The following is a 21,830-nucleotide window of genomic DNA, read 5'->3' on the forward strand; positions in this document are numbered from 1 at the left end:
CTATCAGCCAACACCGGGGCAAAGCTAGAGCCAAACTCCACTTCTGGTTCAATCTGGGTTTAACCTCACACACTTGATATGTGATAAAATGTCCCTCCTTTTAGTTTCCTCAACTAAGCTACCGGATTCATTTTCCGTAGGGGAGATACTGATTGAGGAAAAACACTGAATATTTGATATTTCTTTGCTTTGAGGGGTGTTTTTTTTTTTCAAGTGGGTAGCTGAAAGAAGTACAAACGATACTCACGTTACGGTATGTTTATAGGTATTGATAGTAGTAATAGTCGAGTTTTTGTTTTAGTTAAAGCTGTTATTCCGACGTGTTTTTTCTTCTTTACTCTTTCCCACTCAAGCACACTCATTTCCAAGGGGGGTTGGAAAGACACTCGCTCCTTGGGAGTTTTCCACTTCGTGTTGTATCGACTAGGTTTCCTTGTTGTTGTTTCAAAAAACTAAATTCAATCTGCCTACCCTAAGTTTTGCACAGATTTGGTTTCTCTTCACTTTTAACCTTACTTTGTCTATTTATCCTTAATATATATACCTCTTTTGTTTTTCTAGTATTCTCTTTTTTTGCTATGTTCACCTCAATTGTAGAAAGAATAACACTGTACATCTATAATTCAATAATTAATGCTAGGTTAGGTGTGTTGCTCATGCTCTCCTGCCCATGACGATGATGGCGACGACGATGAGTGACTCAAAAATGATGATTTCACTTATGCTAAACGATGACGACGACTACGACGACGACGACGACTGGCTGCTTCCTCCTCAGTCTCAGATATTGCTGCACAACGAGAGAGACAAAACCCGGCCCAAAGGGGGGGACACCACCACTAGGGGTCGTTCGGGCTGCTGCTGGGAAGAGTGGGGTCGGGTGGTGACGATTTGGGCTACAATTACGACTTTTTCCTCTCTCGCAGCGGAATATCGTCCTCCTGACATCATTGGTTCGCCGACGTGTAGTTCTGTGGAAATTTAAAGGGGTTTGATTAGTAAAATTGGTAAAGTTTCTTGATTTTTGGTGGTTGTTTTGATGGGGGGTGTGTTTAAGATATACTTTGTTACTTAAATGTAAAGAGAAAGAGTTACAGAGAGAAGTAGATAAAAAGTGGCCAAATGTACGATGATGAAACAAACTTGTTTTTGTTTTTTTTTTTGAAAATGAATGTTTCGACGAACTTCAATACCTGGCAACAGTTAACATCTACACAGTTTGGAAGTAAATCTATATTTATATTCATATAAGATTGCCTTTCTCCAGGTAGCGATTCTTGTATTTACATGTAAATGTACACAAGGTGAGAAATTGTGGGTATGTGTATTTACTTCTTTTCTGCAGTGTTTTTATTTGTGAAGTTTATTTATACAGATCAGAAGATAGAACAAGAAAAGAAAAAGAAAGACAATACAAGTAGAAAGAGTGTAAGAGACGCGTGTACTGACAGAGCGAGTGGAAGAGAGTAGTGTTTGTTGTTCACACAAAAGTATTCACATGTAAGAGCGTTGTGTGGCTGAACGATGATGGTGTTTCATTGGGTTAAGTGCTCTACAAGAGATTTGAAAAGAATGTAAACAGGTAACACCTATTGAAACGTAAAAACATCTACTTAATCGAGCGAGCCGCGCAGTGTCGGTTTGGAGCTCGTTCGGAAGGAAAATATTACAAACAGAACTAGCAAAGTTGGAAAAGAGGAAATATTTTGGAGAATGAAAGGTAACATATAACATTGTACAGAGAGAAAGAGAACGAAGAAAGGGAGAGGGCGAATTGTGCAAGTATTTTGTTAGTATTGCGTGTTTTTTTGACAGAAGTATTTGGGAGTGAATTATATGTTTTGGTATAAATTTGTACAGCTAATTTATCATTTAGGAGGGGTATGTTGAAATATGTTACAAATTTTAATACTCTGATCAGTATTTTGTTTGTTTGTTTGTTTTTAATCTATTTTAGTTCTCTTTCCCTTTATGAAACTGATTGCTACACTATTGCAACTCTAGAGTAAGCAATATACTTGATATGTGTATATACAAATTAGCTATTGCAGAATGATGCCTACCCGTATGAAGTACCTGTGAGCTGTTTTATTTTTTACTTTATGAAATCAAATTTCTCTACAACTTTCAAACTTTAATTTTAAACTTAATCTTTATGAAAGTTTTTTTGAAGAAAAAAAAATATTCTGAAACATTAATCAAAACTATTCAATCAGTATTCAAAAAATCCCTTAATAACAATGAAATTGTGTCGTTTTTTTTAATTAAACTATTTTTCATTCTGTAGTAGGTGGACAAGAAAAAAATAAAATTTTGGAAAATCTCAAGAGAATCCCTTGGCTTGATTCCAGGGGCAAAAATAAGCAACACAGCCAATTTTGAGCCATATCGGTTGAGGTTTCAAGGTTAGATCGTTAAAATTTGTATGGGAAATTCGTAAAAAAAAATATGAGGCAAAACATCTTTCCAGGTGGCGCTGGACTTACCAAAAATTGTGTGAGATTCTTGTAGGAAATTCAATTTCCTACAACTTTGTCAAAGAGTTCAAGAAGATCCGAGTTGATCCTGATGAAATATTTGAAAGTATATATTTGAAATATTTGAAAGTTTATATTTATATAAGCGGTATATAGAAAGTTCAGAAAAAAAATACTTTTTACTTTTTAAAAATCACCAAACAACACATTCAACTAGGCGCGTTTTGAATCCTTCGACAAAGTTGTAAGGAGTTGAATTTTCTTCATTAACCTTACACATGGACCGACTAAATTATGTTTTCTCTTCCTTGCTTAAAAAACAGAAAAATTCAAAAAAAAATTTATAAATTTTGGAGAGTATTTGAATCCCTATTACAAACTTAAATGTTAAACGACAGATGTTACTAAATTTGATACCACTTTTTGGAAGTGACCAATATTTTTAAATAATTAAAAAAAATTTATTGGTGGTTTTGAAAAACAAAACAGAGAAATTAAAGAACATATAATTTTTCAAAGATATTTTTTTGAGAGTTCACGATAGTTCTTTATTTGTGTCTTAGTAAAAGTTTGTTATCGTTGAAATTTATAATTGAAATCAATAATATTACTTCTTTTCCTGAATAATCTCTGTTTTTTTTTGTGGGTAACTGTAAACATTGCCTAAACTTTCGAATTTTAACCGTCTCTGGTCATGTAAAAACATTTTAAATTTATATTGCTTTAAGAACGAATCAAATTGAAAATTTATTTTAAAACAAATGGTTTGTTTCAATATTTTGAGCTGTTATTCTTTTAGTTGTTGTTTATAATTATAGGATTTAATTTACATTTTCTTTTTTAACTTACATTTTCTTTTTTTCAGTCGTGCGTCAATAAAACATTTGGCTGACAATTATATTTTTTTCATAATTTTGACCTTTAATTAAACTCATTTGAAACGTATCTAAGAAATCTTTGTCCATATATTCCCATAGAAGTTTCTCTTAAAAAGTATTATCAAAAGAAAAGAGTAAAGAATAAAAAAGAAATTTCAATCTTAATAATGAAAATCGAACTAACAATTTTTGTGATTAAGCGAGTTTAAAAATGAAGGAATCAGATGACCCTGAGAATTTTTTTTCCAAAATTTATGAGCGAGTCCACGAACAGGGCTTAAAAAATCCTTAAGAGGCTGTAACTCAGCAACTAGCCGTCTGATCAGGCAAGTCAAAACAGGAAAACTGTATACAATATTTTTCGCATTGGAGTGATTCTTTTCGATTTTGCAAATCAACTTTTCTTTAATTTTTTTATTTGTATGAAACTTTGTCGATTTTTGTAATTGTCAACAATTGTGCCTGTAACTTGAAACAAACGAAATCTCGGAAACTACTGAGAAGCTTTTGGGAAAGCATGAACAAAGTTTCATTCAAATATAAAAATGGTAATTTAAAAATCGCGAAAAAATGCGAAATCGTAGAAAACTACTCATAGGTATCTTAACGATTTTTTTTTTTCATTGCAAAAAGCAGAACATTTTTGAAAAAAAAAAAATAGCCTCGGAATGCTAATAACTCAAAGTGTTCCTTATATAAAAAAATGTGAATTTATTTTCAATTGCAAATTTAATTTGGCTTTTTTTACCAAAAAATAAACATTTTTTCAAGAATGCATACTCTGGTACCATATTTTGCATCATCCTAAACTCTAGCGCAAAAGATGCCTTCTTGTTCCCTTAAACATAAAAAATATTTTCGAAAAAAAAATACGCTGTGATTTTTTTTTGTGATGAGAACTCAATTTTTTTTTTCTTTGAAAAGGCTAAGATACAGATGTTTGAATATTAAAATGCCTATTTAGTTCACGTCAAAATTGGATGGTTAAATATTACCTCAATTGAGATTGAAACAGTGGCATTATTAGAGTGAAAATTACACATATTTTCTGCCCTAAATAATTTATCAGATGAAGTATTACCAATGGAAATGGTAGTTTATCAAAATGATTTTTTTCTGTGCCCTCAAAATTGAATAAGTCACGGAACAAAATATTTTCTTTTTGTATAGGGAATGCATTAACAAAAACTAAATAAAATTAAATAAAAGTCAAAACAAATTCAAAGTTTTTTTGGAAAGGTCCTATAAGGTATTGCCTTTCATATGTTTACGGGACCTAACCAAAAAAGTCAAGTAATGCTAGACATTAAATTATGTTTGAAATAATTATGATTTTTTTTTTGAAAATTTTATTACAATTTTTTGTTGTAATTGGGTAATTCTCTACCAACACACACGAATCCAAGAAAAGCTGCCCCAATTTGCTTGAAACTTTGTCCTTAGGGGTAAATAAATTTTGTCCCTGATTACGAATCCGAGGTCCTGTTTTTTGATATCCAGTGACGGAGGGGCGGAACGACCCCTTCTATTTTGAACTTGTAAAAAAGATGTGTTTTTCAATAATTGCAGCATGAAACGGTGATGAGATAGAAATTTGGTGCCAAAGGGACTTTTATGTAAAATTAGACGCCCGATTTAATGGTTTACTCAGAATTCCAAAAAAACGTATTTTTCATCGAAAAAATCACTAAAAAAGGTTTAAAACCTGCCTGCCATTTTCCGTTACTCAACTGTCACTCAACATGTCAATCAACATGTCATTTTAAGGGAAATTTAATGTACTTTTCGAATCTACATTGACGCAGAAGGATAATTTTTTCATTTAGAACAACACTTTTCATTACAAAATTGTGTCTTTTTTCTAACTCTGCGGGGTTATTTTTTAGAGTGTAGCTATGTTCTACAAAGTTGTAGAGCAGATAATTACAAAAAATATATGATATTAAACATAAGGGGTTTGCTTATTAACATTACGAGTTATCGTGATTTTACGAAAAAAAAGTTTTGAAGAAGTTACATTTTGCTTCTCTCTTTGTTTCATCGCCTGTGTCTGTCGTTCTGATGTTGATAAGCCCCTAATGTTTATGTATCCAAATTTTTGTTATTGTCTGCTCTACAACTTTGTAGCTTCTAAAAAATTACTTTGCAGAGTTAAAAAACTTTGGGTCAATGTGAATTCAAAAAGTACATTAAATTTCCCTTAAAATGACATGTTCCAAAATTTTTTACAGTCGAGTAACGGAAAATGGGAGAATTTTTAAAACTTTTTTAGTGTTTTTTTCGATGAAAAATACGTTTTTTCGGAATTCTGAGTACGCCCCTTTGACACAAATTTCCATCTCATCACCGTTTCATGCTGCAATTATCGAAAAACACCTCGTTTTTCGCATGTTCAAAAATTGAAGGGGTCGTACCGCCCCTCCGTCCCGATATACTGAAAAATGAACCTCGGATTCGTGATCAAGGGCAAAAGTTATCCCTTAGGACAAAGATTCACGCAAATCGAAGAGGGGTCGGGGCAACTGCTGTGTGAGTTGGCGGAGAATTACCCCAATATATTTTAGTTAAGTTGGTATCATTTTTGAGGAAAGGAATTTAAATACTTTTAATTAGAGGAAAATGCATTTTTTTACGGAAATTTGCTTGAAAACTTCCTACTAAGCAATTTTTTACGCGATTTGGAAATGTCTTCAAAAAGCGGGAATTAAACGTCAAATATTCCAACATTAAGGGCACGATGGAATTATGTCTCGTAACCCATTTGGTTTTGTCAAGAATGATATGTACACATCAAGAACATTGAGGAGTACATGTTTTCCCACTTCAAATGCAATGGAGTCTAACATCTATGTTTGGAACATATACATTCAGGACAACATCCACGCAGAGGTAGAGGTAGAGAGAAAGGAATAGAAATATGTACAATAATCGAAGGATCACGATTCTTGCGATGTTATTTGCAGCTGACGATTGCTCAACTAGAGTGATAGAAGCTAGCTATGCATTGGATTTTATGCAGAACCCGTATTGTTCTGCCAGTAATAAATGGTACACAATGTAACAGCTTAGGTTATGTTTTTTTTTTCTTTGAATGGAATAAAAGTTTGCTACACTGTTGAGCACTGTAACGCACGGGTTGAAATCGCGTTGATTTCAAGTGGTGGCACATTTGTACAAGGCACTGATTCCGGTCTTCCGCTTCATGACGTTCACAGTTGTTGGTTGCTTCCGAGTTAGAAGTGAGCGAGTTCGATGGCATGTAAACTTTATGGCAATGTTATGCAATTTTTAACGGAATGATTGTTTTGCCAATTTGGACGTGTTGATTGCACATGAGAAATACGAAGTTGTTGGCAAATAATTTACTTTCAAATACCACGAAAACACAATTCACAGATTCCACAACACCTATCTGGATCTAATGTTTGCCCCTAAATTCATTACAGCTGTTTAATTAGCACCACCTATTCACACAGAAACCCTTATCTAATGTTGTTTATTCCCAAGCACTACTCGTCCGTTTGGTCTGCCATTATGACCAGTACCATTCACCACCCGCAAAACCAGTTGTTGAGCATAATCCGAATTTGAGCATCGCCGGAAATCCGTGCTTTTCGCGGGAAAATGCACCCCACCACCGACGCAATTTTGGCGATAAATTGGGCCCTGATGGTCGTTTTTCCACTTTGTTACCAGCACCTGTTCTCTCGCAGCAGCAACAACAACAACAGCAATCGAACGGAAGCACCCCGACGGTGGAGTTTTCGTACTCGGCGCCAACAATGGGAAACATTGTTACGGTCCAATTTACATGTAAACAGTGCAAAACGCTGCAAATAACACTTGTGGTGGGTGCCTCTAAACCATTCAATCGAAAAGTGGTGCCAATTTGGTGAATTTGAAGTTTGTTGATGTTTTTGACTAGATTGGTTTGGTGTGTGTTGTTTCCAAAATATCAAACAAGAACTAGGATTTATTTTTATTTCAAGCACTATTAAAGTTGAAAAAAACGAGGAAACATTAATATTTCACACCTTTTGATGGTACTTTATCACCACACGTCGAATGGTAATGGTTCAGTTTAGATTGCACACAACAAACCACAAAACCGAAAAATCGAGATTGGGAATTTCACTCACGTTGTAACTTTCGACCATACGTCATCGGGGACATGGTGTGAATTGTAGAGTGAATTCCATGCTAAATCACAACTAGAAGGTTATTCTAGACCATCCCTTTATTTTTGGCACTGCCCTCTTTTTCGACGAACATTTTTATGTAAAATTGTCCGGGGAACACGATGGTGATAAAATAAAAAAAAATGTAAGGAACAGGTCAAAATTGAATTTTAATACTTAAAACGTTAAAATATAATGTTATTGGGCATTTAAGGTTTTAAATTTTATTTTTTTCGAAATCCTTGGAAAATTTTCTTTAAAATGCAACTTCTAGAAAGTCTTATGCTCAAATGGTTGCAAAGTTATGATTAAGGCTATCAACTCTTGCTGAGCAAAAATCCGTATACTTTACCGACATGACACCATGGTATAACAAAAAATGTCAAGGAATTATTTACATAGATTTGGAATTTTAGAAATAGACATATTTTTGCTAAACGTTTAAAAGTTTACAAAATATCAAGTTTGCTTTTACGAATAATATCGTTGTCAGTGTTTTCACGAAAACATTTCTATAGCTTTTATTGGAAAGGTCCTATAAATACAAGCACACCACAAGGTTTCTCAAGCTTTAGAAAGCCTTTAGATCTTTAATTTGATAAATATATTTTGTAAGGAATTTGAAAAGAACAATTATTGACAATCAAGTATGAACTGAGAAAAACCCGGAAAATAATGTAAGTTATCCGTTTAAAATCAAACTGACAGTTAAATAAAAACGTCTAATTAGCAAAAGCTTTGACCCAATCAAAAAGCAATGATTTTCTTAAAAAGTTGTTAAAATTCCGTACAAATCCGTATTATGCGAAAAATTCCGTACAAAAAATCAGGCCTGTTTAAAATCCGCGGAGAGGGTCGAAAATCCGTACGGTAAGGAAAACATCCGTACAGTTGGTAGCCTTAGTTATGATTTAAAGAAAAAAAAAAGTTTTTTTTTTAAATCGTAAAAAAGAGGGTGGTGCCAAAAATAAAGAGATGGTCTAATCAGAATCAAACATGGGATTTCTGTTAACTATCTATAGATGAACGTTTCCTCCAAGTTTGGTCCAAATAGGTGAAGGTCGAGTCCAGAAGTGCACTCAGTTGACATGGAATGACCCTTATATAATTTTAAATAACATCATATGACATTAAATGCAATTATCAATTTGAAACAACTGATAATGTGATGTTTGTGTATTTTGTAGACAAACATTAATGTTTAAAAAAACATTATTTGGCAGAAACTGACGAATTTCAATGTTTTTGTGAAGGACTGAGCAGAAAACTTTATTTTTTTATAATGCAGCTTTTTACACAGAACTATGTTTGATCGATCCTGAAACTCGACTAGACCTACCAATGCAAGCCGTATGAAAATCTTGCCATATTTATTCATTATTTTTTATTCACATATTTTTGAAAATTGAAAATTGAACATCATTTCTGATTTTTACAATAAATAACAGCAAGAAAATTTAGTTTAAAAAAATACAAATACAATTTTTATTACTGTGTAGACAATAAATTGAGAAGAGGTTATAAATTATATATTTCTATTGCTACCAAAACGTTCTTCAATTTTTCTGAGAAAAATAATAAAAAAAAAACGATAAACTGACAGCATTTTGAGATTCTCTGGCAATTATTTTAAGAGATTTTCTGGCAATTATTTTAAAAGTAATTAAAGCATAATTAAAAATAACTTTTAATTGTTATTTCAATATAAATATTTGCATCGGTTTTAATTTTGACAGTTGACTCAAAGTAATGGTTTTGTGAAAAAAATTATGGAGTATATGATTTTATGGAATTCCGGTAAAATGATTGTTGTTTGAAATAGTCTATGTTACCAATAATTTTGAAGTCAATTGATTTATTAAAGTTGATTAACAAGGTTGCTATAATTCTCTACTCTTTTTAACTTATTGAATTTTCATTCAACCTATTCAATCATGTCATATCATTAAAAAATATAAAAAATTCTGAAGAAACAAATTAAAGCAGATGCGACAAATACCAGTAAACTCCTTCTAAATAGACTGAAAATTTCAGTAATTAATTTAATTTTGATTAGTTCAAAATATAAACCACGCTAAATATTCGTCATTTCCGGTGGCCTTTGCTGAACTGTCAGCGAAACAAAGCGATGAAAAATATTTCCAATTCCCTCCACAGCTCCTGCATCTGGTGCACTTGCTAACAGCGCAATATGCAAAAGCAAGTGCATGACCCGTGCCAAACATTTATTTTCTTGGAAAAATGCTACTATCCCGCTACAATCGGCCGTTAAAATCGGTCTAACGAGCTGTTGCCGATATTGCTTGTGTTTACTGTGCCACTGGCAGAATTCAGAATAGCTTTGATAAACATTTTTTTCAATTTTATTAAATTTCATTCATTTTTAGATTTAAATTGCATTATTTGAAAAAAATCTTAAAAAGCTTCAAATCAATCAAGATTAACGTTCTCCACCCTAAAAGGAAGCAACATGAAGCACCACTCTAGAATGCAATTTTGGATTTCGGTCTGGTTGGCGTGTTTATTGCTGGATGTTAACACTGTGTGCGAGTGTGTGGCTGTGTGTCCATAGATTTTATGTGTGTTTTCGCGGTTTTCCTCCCCCGGCTTGACCCTAAGAGCGCACAATGAAAGTATAATTGCTCTTGCAGAGATGATAAATTTGGCCATATAGTGGGGGTGAGAATGGAACTGTTGATTGCCGGACGCCATCGCCATATTCCTCGCGTGCTCTCGCTGAATGGATTGTTGTTTGAATTGATGATGAATGTTACGCGAAGGAGGCAGCACGATTTGCATATTTTAATTGTTGGGTTTGCACGATGCAAGGGGAGCATTCGTGGAACGCTAATATGTTGTTAAACGATCATTATTCTTTTCAACTTGTATTGATCTTACAGATCAGGTTCAACAAGTTAAAAATTTATCTTGCTTCAAATGTTACGTATCTGTTTAAATCACATAATTACTGCTAAATCTTGAGTAAATCTTTCAATGCAATTAATTCAATTTGACATTTCATTGATTATAGCAAACCTGTTTACCAAACATGGTGAGTCAAAATACAAAAATGGTAAGCTGTTGTCGATTTATTGTTTTGAATAAACTAATATTTTTTTCCAGTGAGAACACAGGAAATAATGTTGCCCAATACATGCATTCAGTTGAACAGCATACCCGGTAAAACGATAAAAAACAAGCTTGTTTGTTACCGTAAACCAGGGGATAGGATTTTGTTTTGAATATTTTCCAACTTTTAACGTTTTCTCAAGATTATTATTTTTAAAACATGTGTTGGGGTAGGCCACACAAGGTTTTTGAAAAATAGTTTTTTCATCAATGTTGAAAAAAAATATTTGCGATAAAAATTCTTAATTTGAATTCTAAGGTGACTTTGATAGTCATAGTATTTCTTGTTAAAAATAAAATTTGGACACCTTAAATATGATTTTATGTCAAATGTCCATAACTAAGGTTGCTGATACATTTTTAAAGAAAAAATATATAACATAACATTTCAAAAAGGCCAAACATTCAATATTACGCCCTTTTAAAATGTTAGTCTTGATTTGAAAATTTTGAAAATATTTTTTTCGAAAAGATCGGAAAATTTCACAATTGTTTTATATATTAACATTGAAAATCGGACCATTAGTTGCTGAGATATTGACGATAGAAAATGGTGGGTTGTTTGGGTGAAACTTAGAAAACATCAATTTTCCTGTTTTTAAACCTTTGCATTGCAATATCTCAGCAACTAAAGGTCGTATCAACAAAGTCCGAATAAGCAAAATATAGAGAATTTTCTCAGCTTTTCAAAAATATTTTTTTCAAAACTGGGCAAACATGTGCACTAATTTTAAAAAATAAAAAACTGCGACTATTTTCAAAAAAGTCACTTAAATATGGCTATAACTTGAAAACGGTGCACTTTATCAAAATTTCACTAAAGTACTTTTTGATTGCAAATTTGATTTTACATCGAAAAATGAAGTTGAAAAATTTTACGACCAAAATTTCGATTTTTTGAAAAAATCAGTATTGATTAAAAAATTCATAACTCGGTCAATGATTTTTTGCACAACCTGGAAATTTCTGAAAAGTTGGCATTTTATGTCCTCTAAAACATATCAAAAAATAAAAAAAATTAAAAATAGTGTTTTTTTGTAAATCAAGTTTTAGTGATAAAAAGTTAAATAAAAAAATCACCAAATTTTTTTTACCGTGTATTATTTTTTTCCAGTGTAGTCCGTATCCATACCTACAACTTTGCCGAAGACACCAAATCGATCAAAAAATTCCTTCAAAAGATACAGATTTTTGAATTTTCATACATCATTTTTGTATGGACAGCTGCCAAATTTGTATGGAAAATTATATGGACAAACTAATGATGCAAAATGGCTTCTTTGGGCATACCGAAGGCACCAAAAAAGTTTCAGTCGGATTAAAAAATACAAAAATTAAAATTGAAGAAAACAGACCGATTTCGTAGAGAATTGCTCTATATCAATTTAAAGAAAATCTAAATTAAAATGCATGTTAAAACAAGGAAGAGATGTGATATATTGTAATATTATAGTAGTCTATGATTTAGTAGATCATAGTAGTCAATGATATGTTAGGTCAATAAAGAATTATTACCACCCTTATCAATCTACTGAACGGACCTGTTTGGACATCCCTCTCAACATTACAGCACCTACTTCACACTGTAGTGCGATGCGTTCATGTGTGCTTATACGTGTCATCATTTCGCTGTGTACACTGTATGAAGCTTGCCAGATTTAAGGCCGCGGCGCTGTCACACAACGACAACGAGGAAACTGCATAATAATGACGACGCGCCGGATGTTTGCATGTGGTGGTGGTGGTGGAGGTGCGCTTTTTTCAGGAAATTGTCATCTGTTGAAGTGCGCTCGAGTCTCTCTCTCTGTGTGTGTGTGCACTGTCGCGTGCGGGCGATCGGATTATCCCATGTGCAATCAACTGTCGAATTGTCAAGCGGAATTGGCGCTGCTGTTGTTGGATAAGCTTTTGTGACACACACGCGTACAAATATTGATGATTGTGACAGAAGGGGTATAAAATATGCGCGAGTGTGTGTGCGTGGGAGGATACGCAAACAAATTAGGCTCTTTTGTATGCACTCGTGTGAAAAAAGTGAATGGGTTTTATCGTGACTTTTGTTGTTTGAATATATTAAACTGCAGTTTGTAACGTTTTTTTTTGTTTTTTAAATTGCTGAGCTATAAAACAACTAGGAAGCGAGCTGGCTGTGAAGTGATCGATTTCCGGAGCGTTTTCACTGGCTTAAATTGCTTCTACGGAACAAAGTCTACATCAAAGTGTTTTTTTATTGTGAACGAAAGCAATTTCAATTGTCATTTTTTACAAGAATTTTGGACCGGTTCGTGGTCGTACTACCGATTTGTACAGGGCTTATCTACAAATCTTACACTATACAACACTAAAGTAGTACACAACCGTGAAAAATAGAGACAAAAATCAAAAACACACGAACACAGCTAAAACGTGGTTTGCTTGGCTGAGAAGCAACTCTAACTCTACCTGTATCTGAAAGTCCGATTAAAGATTTGGCTAATTTGAGAAATGTTCATCATTAATGTTTGGTTTGCATTGATTTTGATATTTTTTATTATAAACAGGATGAAATATATGATGCTTAAATTACAGCTGGTTCCATGTTACCTTCATGTGTACTAGATGGATACTATTTTAGTACAGTTTTGCTTTGGAAACTTTGGACAAAATCAGAAAACAACAATAAACAAAATGATTCTTAATGCTTTTTAGCCATATTTACAAACTATTTGATTTAATACATATTGATGGTTAAATTTCCTTCAGTAAATAATCTACATTCATTCTCACACACCCTCACAATCACACAAAATTCAAAATGTAAGCCAACTAGAGCGGAAGTGATTCCATCGCAGTACACTCATAATGTGAGTCCCACATTTTTTTCTCTCTCTCTCTGAAAATCTTCAGCTCAGCCCAGAATCATCGCCAGGATGTGATTATGTACGGCTGAAGTAACATCCCGGCGACGACGATATTATCGGGGATATAAATCTGATTAATGGCGACAGTCGGGATGAATTTTGCGAACGTCGAAATTAAGCCCACCTTGACATGGTTTTATGTGAAACGAAAGCTGACTTTTTCTTCGCCACCCCCTTGGAATTGGTTTCATTTTGGAGAGCTTATCGGCTGCAATCGGTTTTTAGGGGGAGGAAAGGTTCGATTTTTATTTGAGTGTTGTGATGCCGGAAAGGATTACTAATCTCTTAATTGGAGTCTGTTCAAGCTTAAATTTAATGTGTTTGCTGAAAATGGATTTAATTGTCATGATTAAAAGTTTTTTGTTGCTAAATTCTCATTTTTCATTATTGTTATCTTATTTCTCGTTTGTCATTTCTCATTTCTCGTTTCTCATTTCTAATTTTTCTCATTTCTCATTTCTCGTTTTTTATTTCTCATTTCTCATTTCTCATTTCTCATTTTTAATTTTTCATTTCTCATTTCTCATTTCTCATTTCTCATTTCTCATTTCTCATTTCTCATTTCTCATTTTTCATTTCTCATTTCTCATTTCTCATTTCTCATTTCTCATTTCTCATTTCTCATTTCTCATTTCTCATTTCTCTGTTTCAGATCTTCTCGTGTTATTTGGATTCTCTTCAATCATTTCACATTTCTCAAACAATTATTTCTCTGATTCCTCATCCTACCTAGAGTTCAGTAAACTTAATATTTTTTTCAACACTGGTCAATTAATTTGATATATATTCAAGACTATTTACTTTGTCGGATTTCCTCATGATTTTTCTTTCACCAAGTAAAAGAAAAGCTCATTCCCCCGGGAAGAACTACCCACCGGTTTACATACTAAATTAAAAATAAATTTTAATTCGCGTCGACATTTATACGACCCGATTCCCACCGGAACCGCCTCCGGGCAAAGTTTTGCACTTTGCAAAGACTTGCTGTCCCAGGTTTAATCTTCTGATGGCTTCCACTCTTCGGGGCGCACTCCCGAATGGGACCAATAAAAAGGGACGACTTATTGCTGGTACGGAATAGGTTTCTTTTTGCTCCAGTCCCTGTTGACAACCGAAATGATTTAACAATTTAGATGAAGATATCGTGCCTCCTCAACTGGGGACGCACGGTGTTTTATTGACATTCGAAGTGGCTAGCTCGAAATCTTGGCTCGATTGGTCCAACAATCGTTTGGTTCAAATTGGGAGGGAGAACAAGAACCATAAAAAGTGGCCACCCTTCACCGGAGTTGTAATATTTTCAACTTGGTATAGCAGAGTGCGGGTTGTTGCACCAAGTTTCGGATATTGCTTTGTAGCTGGACCGAACCGGACCGTGATTCGTGATTTTATGTTGTATTTATCATTATATCGGGGCGCAAGGTTGTGAGCTAGCCGTAAAGCAGCTGTACAGCAGCATGGCATGGCTTGGAAAGGGCTGGAGGTGGTCCGAAAGTACCATAGGGTGGTTCATAAGTTTGCTGAGTAGTTTTGTTTTCATATTGTAATTATTAGTCTACAGTCTTCAGTATTCAATCTTCAGTTTTCAATTTTTATGACAAGTCTTTGTGTTCCTCAATTTTGATTTGCTCATTCAAACATTCTAGACTTCTAATCACCCTATCAGCTTTCGCTCAACTGTTGTTGCCTGCTGGGGTAGAAGAGTTTCACAGCACAAGCTCCAGCGGTAATGGTCAATTGGAGATAAAGTACGGACTGCGATAACGGTTTATGAAGGAGAAAAATGACCGACTTTCTTTTCTTGGTAGAAGTTGCGTTTATTGCTTGGCAGCGGACCTGTCAAATCTGGTAAAATTTATATTCGAAAGAGTTCCCTAGAATTCAAATACCTAGTGACTTTGTGCAAAAAAGTTAGCTATCATAAAGTGTACATGTTTACAGGGACTGCATAACTTTGAATTCCCAAAACAGTACAAAACTTTCCATGAAAAGCGTATCCCCCAAACGTTGTTAATAAATCTTCCCATCCCTAACCCCTAGTCCAGAGTTAATGCAATCTGGCCGTTACGTTCATTTTTCATTGCCAAGTTCCAGGAGCCAACCACTTTCCGCTCCCGGCTCAGAGCTTGGCCTATAGAGGCTCTTTAAGGGCGGTCGCAAATGGGCTCCAAAAGGGCCTACGTAGCTGCCGGCTACGTCTGGGCGCCTCCTATTACACGTTAAGGGGATAACGATATTGCTGGCCTGTGGTGGTGGCGCCGGTTATCATCACGGTTAAGCGATGTGTCACCACCATCACTTCTTCAGGTTCTTGATGGGGTGGTTGTTTTGAGAAAGCTTATTAAAGCAAGATTCAGGTATTTTTTCTATGATTGCGAGTCACACTCTAGGTCATCGGTAAATGGTGCAAGTCGTTATACTTTTAAGGTTCCAAAACGTCAAAAGACTTTAAAAGGATGTGACTTAGACAATCCTCAATTAAATTTCAAAATTCGAAATACCTTTTTTAAGGACTTGAAAAATGCAACAAAATTAAAAAGTGAAGCCTCCACTAGGTTCAATTTGATGAAAGTTATTGACATTTTAGTGAAAAAATATTACAATTTTCAAATTAAATAAATAAAGTGTTCCATCCAGATATCAACTAGATTCGACCTGAAGCTAGTAGAGGACATCTGGAACTACCATCTGCCAAACCTTTTAGGTTATTTTTTTGGGTGTAAATTTTTGCCAGGGATTCCATTTTTTGGTGATAATTTTATCAAACTCTTGTTTCAATCCTTTAAGAAATAAATTTTAGAAAAACTCGAGGGTTTCCAGCACATTAAAAAAATTCGTTATCAAAAATACGGATGATGCAAAATGTGATATTTACATTGGATTTATTATTGCATCTGAATATTAGTATATTCTAATTTCACTAAAATTCATTTTTAACATTTAGACATTTGTCTCAGAAATATTTGATATTTTTTTCAGGGAAATAGCTCCGATCTTAAAAAGAGATATTACAGGACTGTGAATTTCTGCAGAATATTAAAAAATATTTTAAAAAAAGTGGTCAAGACATGAATGCCACAAAAGTGATAAAATGTCTATAACAAAATTTTTTTTTCAGTTTTTTTTAAATTGATTTTTAAATGGCTTTCACTTGAAAACTTTGCTATCATCAATGATAATTAGGTACTAGGATGTAACAAAAATGACTTTTTGGCGGGCATTCAAGGGTTTCTTCCGGTGAGCATACTAAGCTCAAATCCAAAATATGAGCGTGATTGGACGTAACAGGAGCTGGCGCTTTGCATTTGAATTTTGAATGGGATTTATCCCGTAAAAAAAGATTTTTTAAAAATATCACTTTTTGAGGCATTTTGGCCTTTGAAGCGTTTATTTTCAACATCATTGGCGTGTAGCCCAGATTTGCGCAACTTTTGGTATATATTACATTGAAATTTTGAGCACCCTGGAGCTCGGTACAGACCTTCAAAGTTTGTCATTTTTTTTCGAAAAATTGGCCCCAGCAAAAGCAAAGGGCGTCTAGGGCGTCGCCAAACTTTGAATGCCCGCCAAAAAGTAATTTTTGTTACACTATATTAGGTACACTTTAGTTTTAAATATTTGATCCACATAAACTTCAAATAATTTGGACTGCCTATTAGAAGGTAAACCATAAAACATTTATCAATTCTAATGTTCTTCATGCACAAAATTCCACATCTTAAAATTTATTTATTTATTTGAAATAAAAAGATTTTTTATTCACAAAACATTTTTAACTAAGTAATGCATCACGGCGTTGCCTTTTTTGTTATTCAGCTTCGCTAAACAAAATATAAAAAAAAAAATTTAATGAAAGTTTTAGGAGAGAACTATGGTGAATAAGGCCTTGTACATACATAACCAGTCTTTTCTAATCATCGTCTTTTTTCAAAACTTTACGTGACACTCTTATTTGAAATAAAAAAAAAGTTATACTGGATTATTTTTAAAAATTAAAACGTATCGTTGAAGAAGTATAAGTTAAAAAAATAATTGCTTTAATAACTCAATTAATTATTTTAGTTTCCAATTGATTACTTTAAATTACTCTAATTACCATGAATTACACAGTAATTCATGTAATTACTAATTGAGAAATTTTAAGAAAATCATATTGAATTTATTGATTTAAAAATCTGATTTATTTACTTTTCCAAATTTCCGACTTACCAACAGACTGTAATGTATTTTTCCATTTGATTAATTAAATTATAGAAATATTCGTAATTTATTTATCATTCATAACTTCGCCAACGGATCCACAGGCGTGTATCGTTCTTTTTGCGACAAGACTCCACCTCCCGAGTCTCCTAACTGAGAAAGAAATTAATAAAAAAAATATTTTAAATATCTATTAATCAGCCTTTTTTATGCCAGCTCAAACTAAATATTGCTATTAAAAGTAATTAATAATAAATATTCCAGCAAATAATTATAGTTGCAATTCTTGAACCAGTATTATTATTTTTTTCCAATTTAGTTTTGTTGATTTATGCTATTGACATAAGTAGTTTATTGAAATAGATAAAAAAGTTTTGTTTTTTTTTTCAACTCTTCGTTATATCATAGTTCATTTGAAAACTCTTATTGCTTTTTGTTTATTACTCAATCAAACAAAACCGTTTTTGATTTTGTTCGGTAAACAATAAATGATTTTAATTATATTTAAAATCAAATCATTTGCATTTTCGATTTAATTGCAAAGTGCCTAATTAAATAATTTCTTAAATTAACCAAAAATATCAAAAATAAATCAAGGTTTCATTTTTAGTATTTTCATTTGCGTTTGGCATGTCTTTCACATTTTCTACTATGAAACAATACAATTTCATTTAAAGGTGCAGAGCAAGAAGGAAGTTGTTGTCTTCTTATTCCAAAATTGTCAAACTTACGGACCCAATCCTGCAACAATGTGATTTTAAAAATAGTCAAACTTTGTCGTAAATTACTTTGTGGATAGTACTTTAGGGGATGAATAAAACAATAATTCGACAGTACCCGTAGTTTTGAAGACACTAAAATGTATGTAACAAAAATCTGGGTGCAAAAACTCTGGTTGATGTGCACCGTTAAATTGTAAAATAAATGCTTAGAGGCATAGTCGGGTATACTACAAAAATTACCGCATACTTATTTTCACATGATGTAAAGGAAAAGTCAGTACCCCAGAAAAAATATTGGCAAAGTAACATAAAACAAATTACACTTCCAACCTTAGAATTTTATTAAATTTTAAGAATTCTTCTTTCCAATGATCAAAGATTGGTTGAAAAAGATTTTTTGGCGAACTTTTAGATTGGAGCCCGTCTCTAGAGAGCAAAATTCTTAATTATCTGTAATTTAATGGCAGGAAGTACCAGCCTAGAAGAATGGATTTTATGCAATTTTTTAATAATATTTAATCAATGTGCTTAAGACAGCAATTTAATTTTAAATTAATTTTCTAATGAGTTCAAAGTTGCCTTGTCATTCCAGTGCAGCCAACAAACAAAATGTAAGTCACGATGTTGCTGCACTTCCAACTTTGTACATTATTTAAGATTTTTATGACACTTCCAGTCTTTTTTTCCCACCAGAGATTCAGTTCATCCGAAAGAGACAAAAAAAGTTCAATTTACCCTGGCCCCTCATGGCTGCTGCTGCTGCCTCTGCATCAACCTGGTCACCACCTTCTCACTGCTCATTATATAAGGCTGCCAACTTGTGTGGTTTTGAATCTTTCTTTTTTCACTTTTCACTGCCAAATTAGTGTTGCTTCCCTGGCTTCTGGTTGCTTTCCCGAATGAGTTTTTTTTTCTTCTCTCCATTTCCACGACTCTTTTAAACAAAACATTTATTTTTAATGAAATTTATATTTAGTTGGACTGCGCCTGGGATTTTCCATTCATTTCGTGGCGGGGATTTTCATCCCCAACTTTTCCCTCCCATGGCATATGGTATTTACACTCATTTTCCTGGCCCCGGGAACTCTGAAAGGCGTAATTTTATTCACTTTTATTCTCCCGTTGCTGTTTTTCTTACTGTTAACAAAGTTGTAAAGAATGGAAAATATTGCTGTTGCGCACTCACACATTTGCACTCATCCACATTAGTGTTCGCATGGAGGTACGAGGAGTGGGTGTGTTTTGGAGAAAAAAAAGCTGCCACTGATGAAGGAAAAATAACGAGCCAGTGAAAAGGAAAAAAAGTGGAAAAACTCGTGGTTTGGCTAAGGGTGCAAGATAAACTTGTTCTGGACAGAAGATGAAGAAGAAGAAGAAAAAAATCTCTCCCAGGATCGAGCCCGGGAGGCCCGTAGAGCTGAAAAGTCAACTGCATTAAAATTAAGTTTGTGGCACAATTTACGATAATGAAGCGTTGGAGGTGGTGGTGGAGTTGGCTTTTTTTTTCTTTTCTGATGTTGGAGTGAGAAAATGGCCAACCCACAAATAGGAGGGACAACCCTTTTTCGCACCGACCGGGTGTAATCACACTTGTTTGGGGAAGAGAGGAGGATTTGGAAGGGATGCTGGGTTCTGGGTTGTCCGGATGAGTGGTTTTCCGTCTGTGGTGGGAAACTTTGTTTGAATGCAAAAAGGTCAACTGTGTATCACTTGTTGGTTGATTAAAACACAATTTTAATGAGTTTTGATTCAAAATAAAACCGAGGAACTATGAATTTGCTCAATAATGTTATATTATATATATTGAAATTTGATTGATCTTCAGGAAAAAGTTCTGTTAAGGTACTTAAATTTTAATTTTCTAATAATGAAGAGTTTTACACTGTACAATTCTCTGCCATCTGTTATCATTTTATTAATGACAAGATTTAAACATTGCAATGATTTAAAACTGTTATAATATCACGAAGTTCGAAGTAAAAGTTATTCAATTAAGTATTCTAGCTTGAAAGTACTTTGAAAATTAAAGTTGACATTCATATGAGGTTTATTCAACAGTAAATATAAATTGTGTTACGGAATCCTGCCGATGGATATTTATCATTTAATGATTTAAAGTAATTGAATTAAATATACTAAAATCCATTGCAAATATATTTTGAGGGTTCCTCGACTCTAACCGAGGTCAAGATATCATTAATCAAGCAGGAAATTCTATTTTAATTTGTGCTATTTTAACTTGATGCTGCTGTACTCTCTTGTACTAAGCTTGCTGGATTTTCAATCTAGTTAGCACAAGAGAGCACAGAAATTACTTACTTCCTCAGAAAAAAGAAATTGTTTGCCCTCTGAATTTAGGGGCCAAATTTGAAGAGGTGTGTCTGCAATGGATAAACTTAGAAAGAATACAAATTTGGTTGAACTTTAGATACTTTCAATACATGCAAGAAATTCGACATAACTCAAAATATGACCACCTATATTTTGCTACAACTATTTTCTATAAATTTTTTAAAACTGCTGCATTTTGGGCAACCAATTTGTAAAAAGCACAATAATTTTTAGTTATTGAATAATTTCAGCTCAAATCAGGAATTTTTCTGGTATTTTTGTACCCGACCCTCTTCGATTTCAATGAAACTTTGTAGACATGTTATCCTAGGCCTATATAAGCCATTTTTGTGTATATGGATTAAATAGTACTCGAAAATAACATTTGAGAAGGGCGTAAGGTATTTAAATATTTTTGTATTTTGCAATTTAAAATTACTGTATCTTGAAGCCATTGCATTGTATCAAAAAGTGGTCAAAGACAAACGAAACAAAAATACACGCCACTACTACGTGATTTTTCAGTTTTTAAGTTTAAAAGTAAAATTTGATGGTTACGATTTTTTTCGCTAAAAAATTGTTGAGGAAATAGCCTATAATGTTACAAAAAGACTCACAAAAAATGCAGGATACAAAAATCATTTACTACAACTGTTTTTTTTTTTTTTTTGAAAAGTGGTCTTAACGTCAAAAATTTTCAGAATCGATTCCCCAGACAATTTAACATAAAAGTCTCCATATTGACCATAGCCCTAAGTCCATTCCTTGGGAAGATACAGCGGTTTTAAAAACAAAAATGTTGAAAAAATAGGTTTTTTTAGTGGTTTTTGGCCAATTCTATATGACAGACTTAGTTTTTTTGTCACGTAAATATTTTTACCGGAAAATTCGTCCCATTTCCCATAAGTTTGCCTCTAACAGTTTTTCAATTTGACTTGTTTTATTGTTTACGTAAGCTTATTTACTATCAAGGTTTCTATCACACTGAAAAAATATTCTATTTACAGTTATGAGC

The 21,830-nt window shown here is 33.3% G+C and overlaps 1 protein-coding gene across 3 annotated transcripts in view; it reads right to left on the reverse strand.

Moving 5' to 3' along the window:
- Positions 1–812: 812 nt before the first annotated feature.
- The window catches only part of LOC6052497 (potassium voltage-gated channel protein Shal), a 130,563-nt gene continuing 109,545 nt past the window's right edge, over positions 813–21,830 (reverse strand). The window contains exons 6-7 of one of the 3 annotated variants that reach the window (XM_038262913.1): positions 13,105–13,110; positions 813–971 (exon numbers count right to left, since the gene is read on the reverse strand). In XM_038262913.1, coding sequence (XP_038118841.1) covers positions 948–971; positions 13,105–13,110 — 30 coding nt within the window. In that variant the 3' untranslated portion in view covers positions 813–947. Of the gene's footprint in view, positions 972–13,104; positions 13,135–21,830 lie in introns of all 3 variants that reach the window. The other 2 variants (XM_038262916.1, XM_038262915.1) reach the window with 2 other exon arrangements.

This window comes from Culex quinquefasciatus, chromosome 3, assembly GCF_015732765.1.
Source record: "Culex quinquefasciatus strain JHB chromosome 3, VPISU_Cqui_1.0_pri_paternal, whole genome shotgun sequence".
In the NCBI taxonomy this organism is placed as follows: Eukaryota; Metazoa; Arthropoda; class Insecta; order Diptera; family Culicidae; genus Culex; species Culex quinquefasciatus.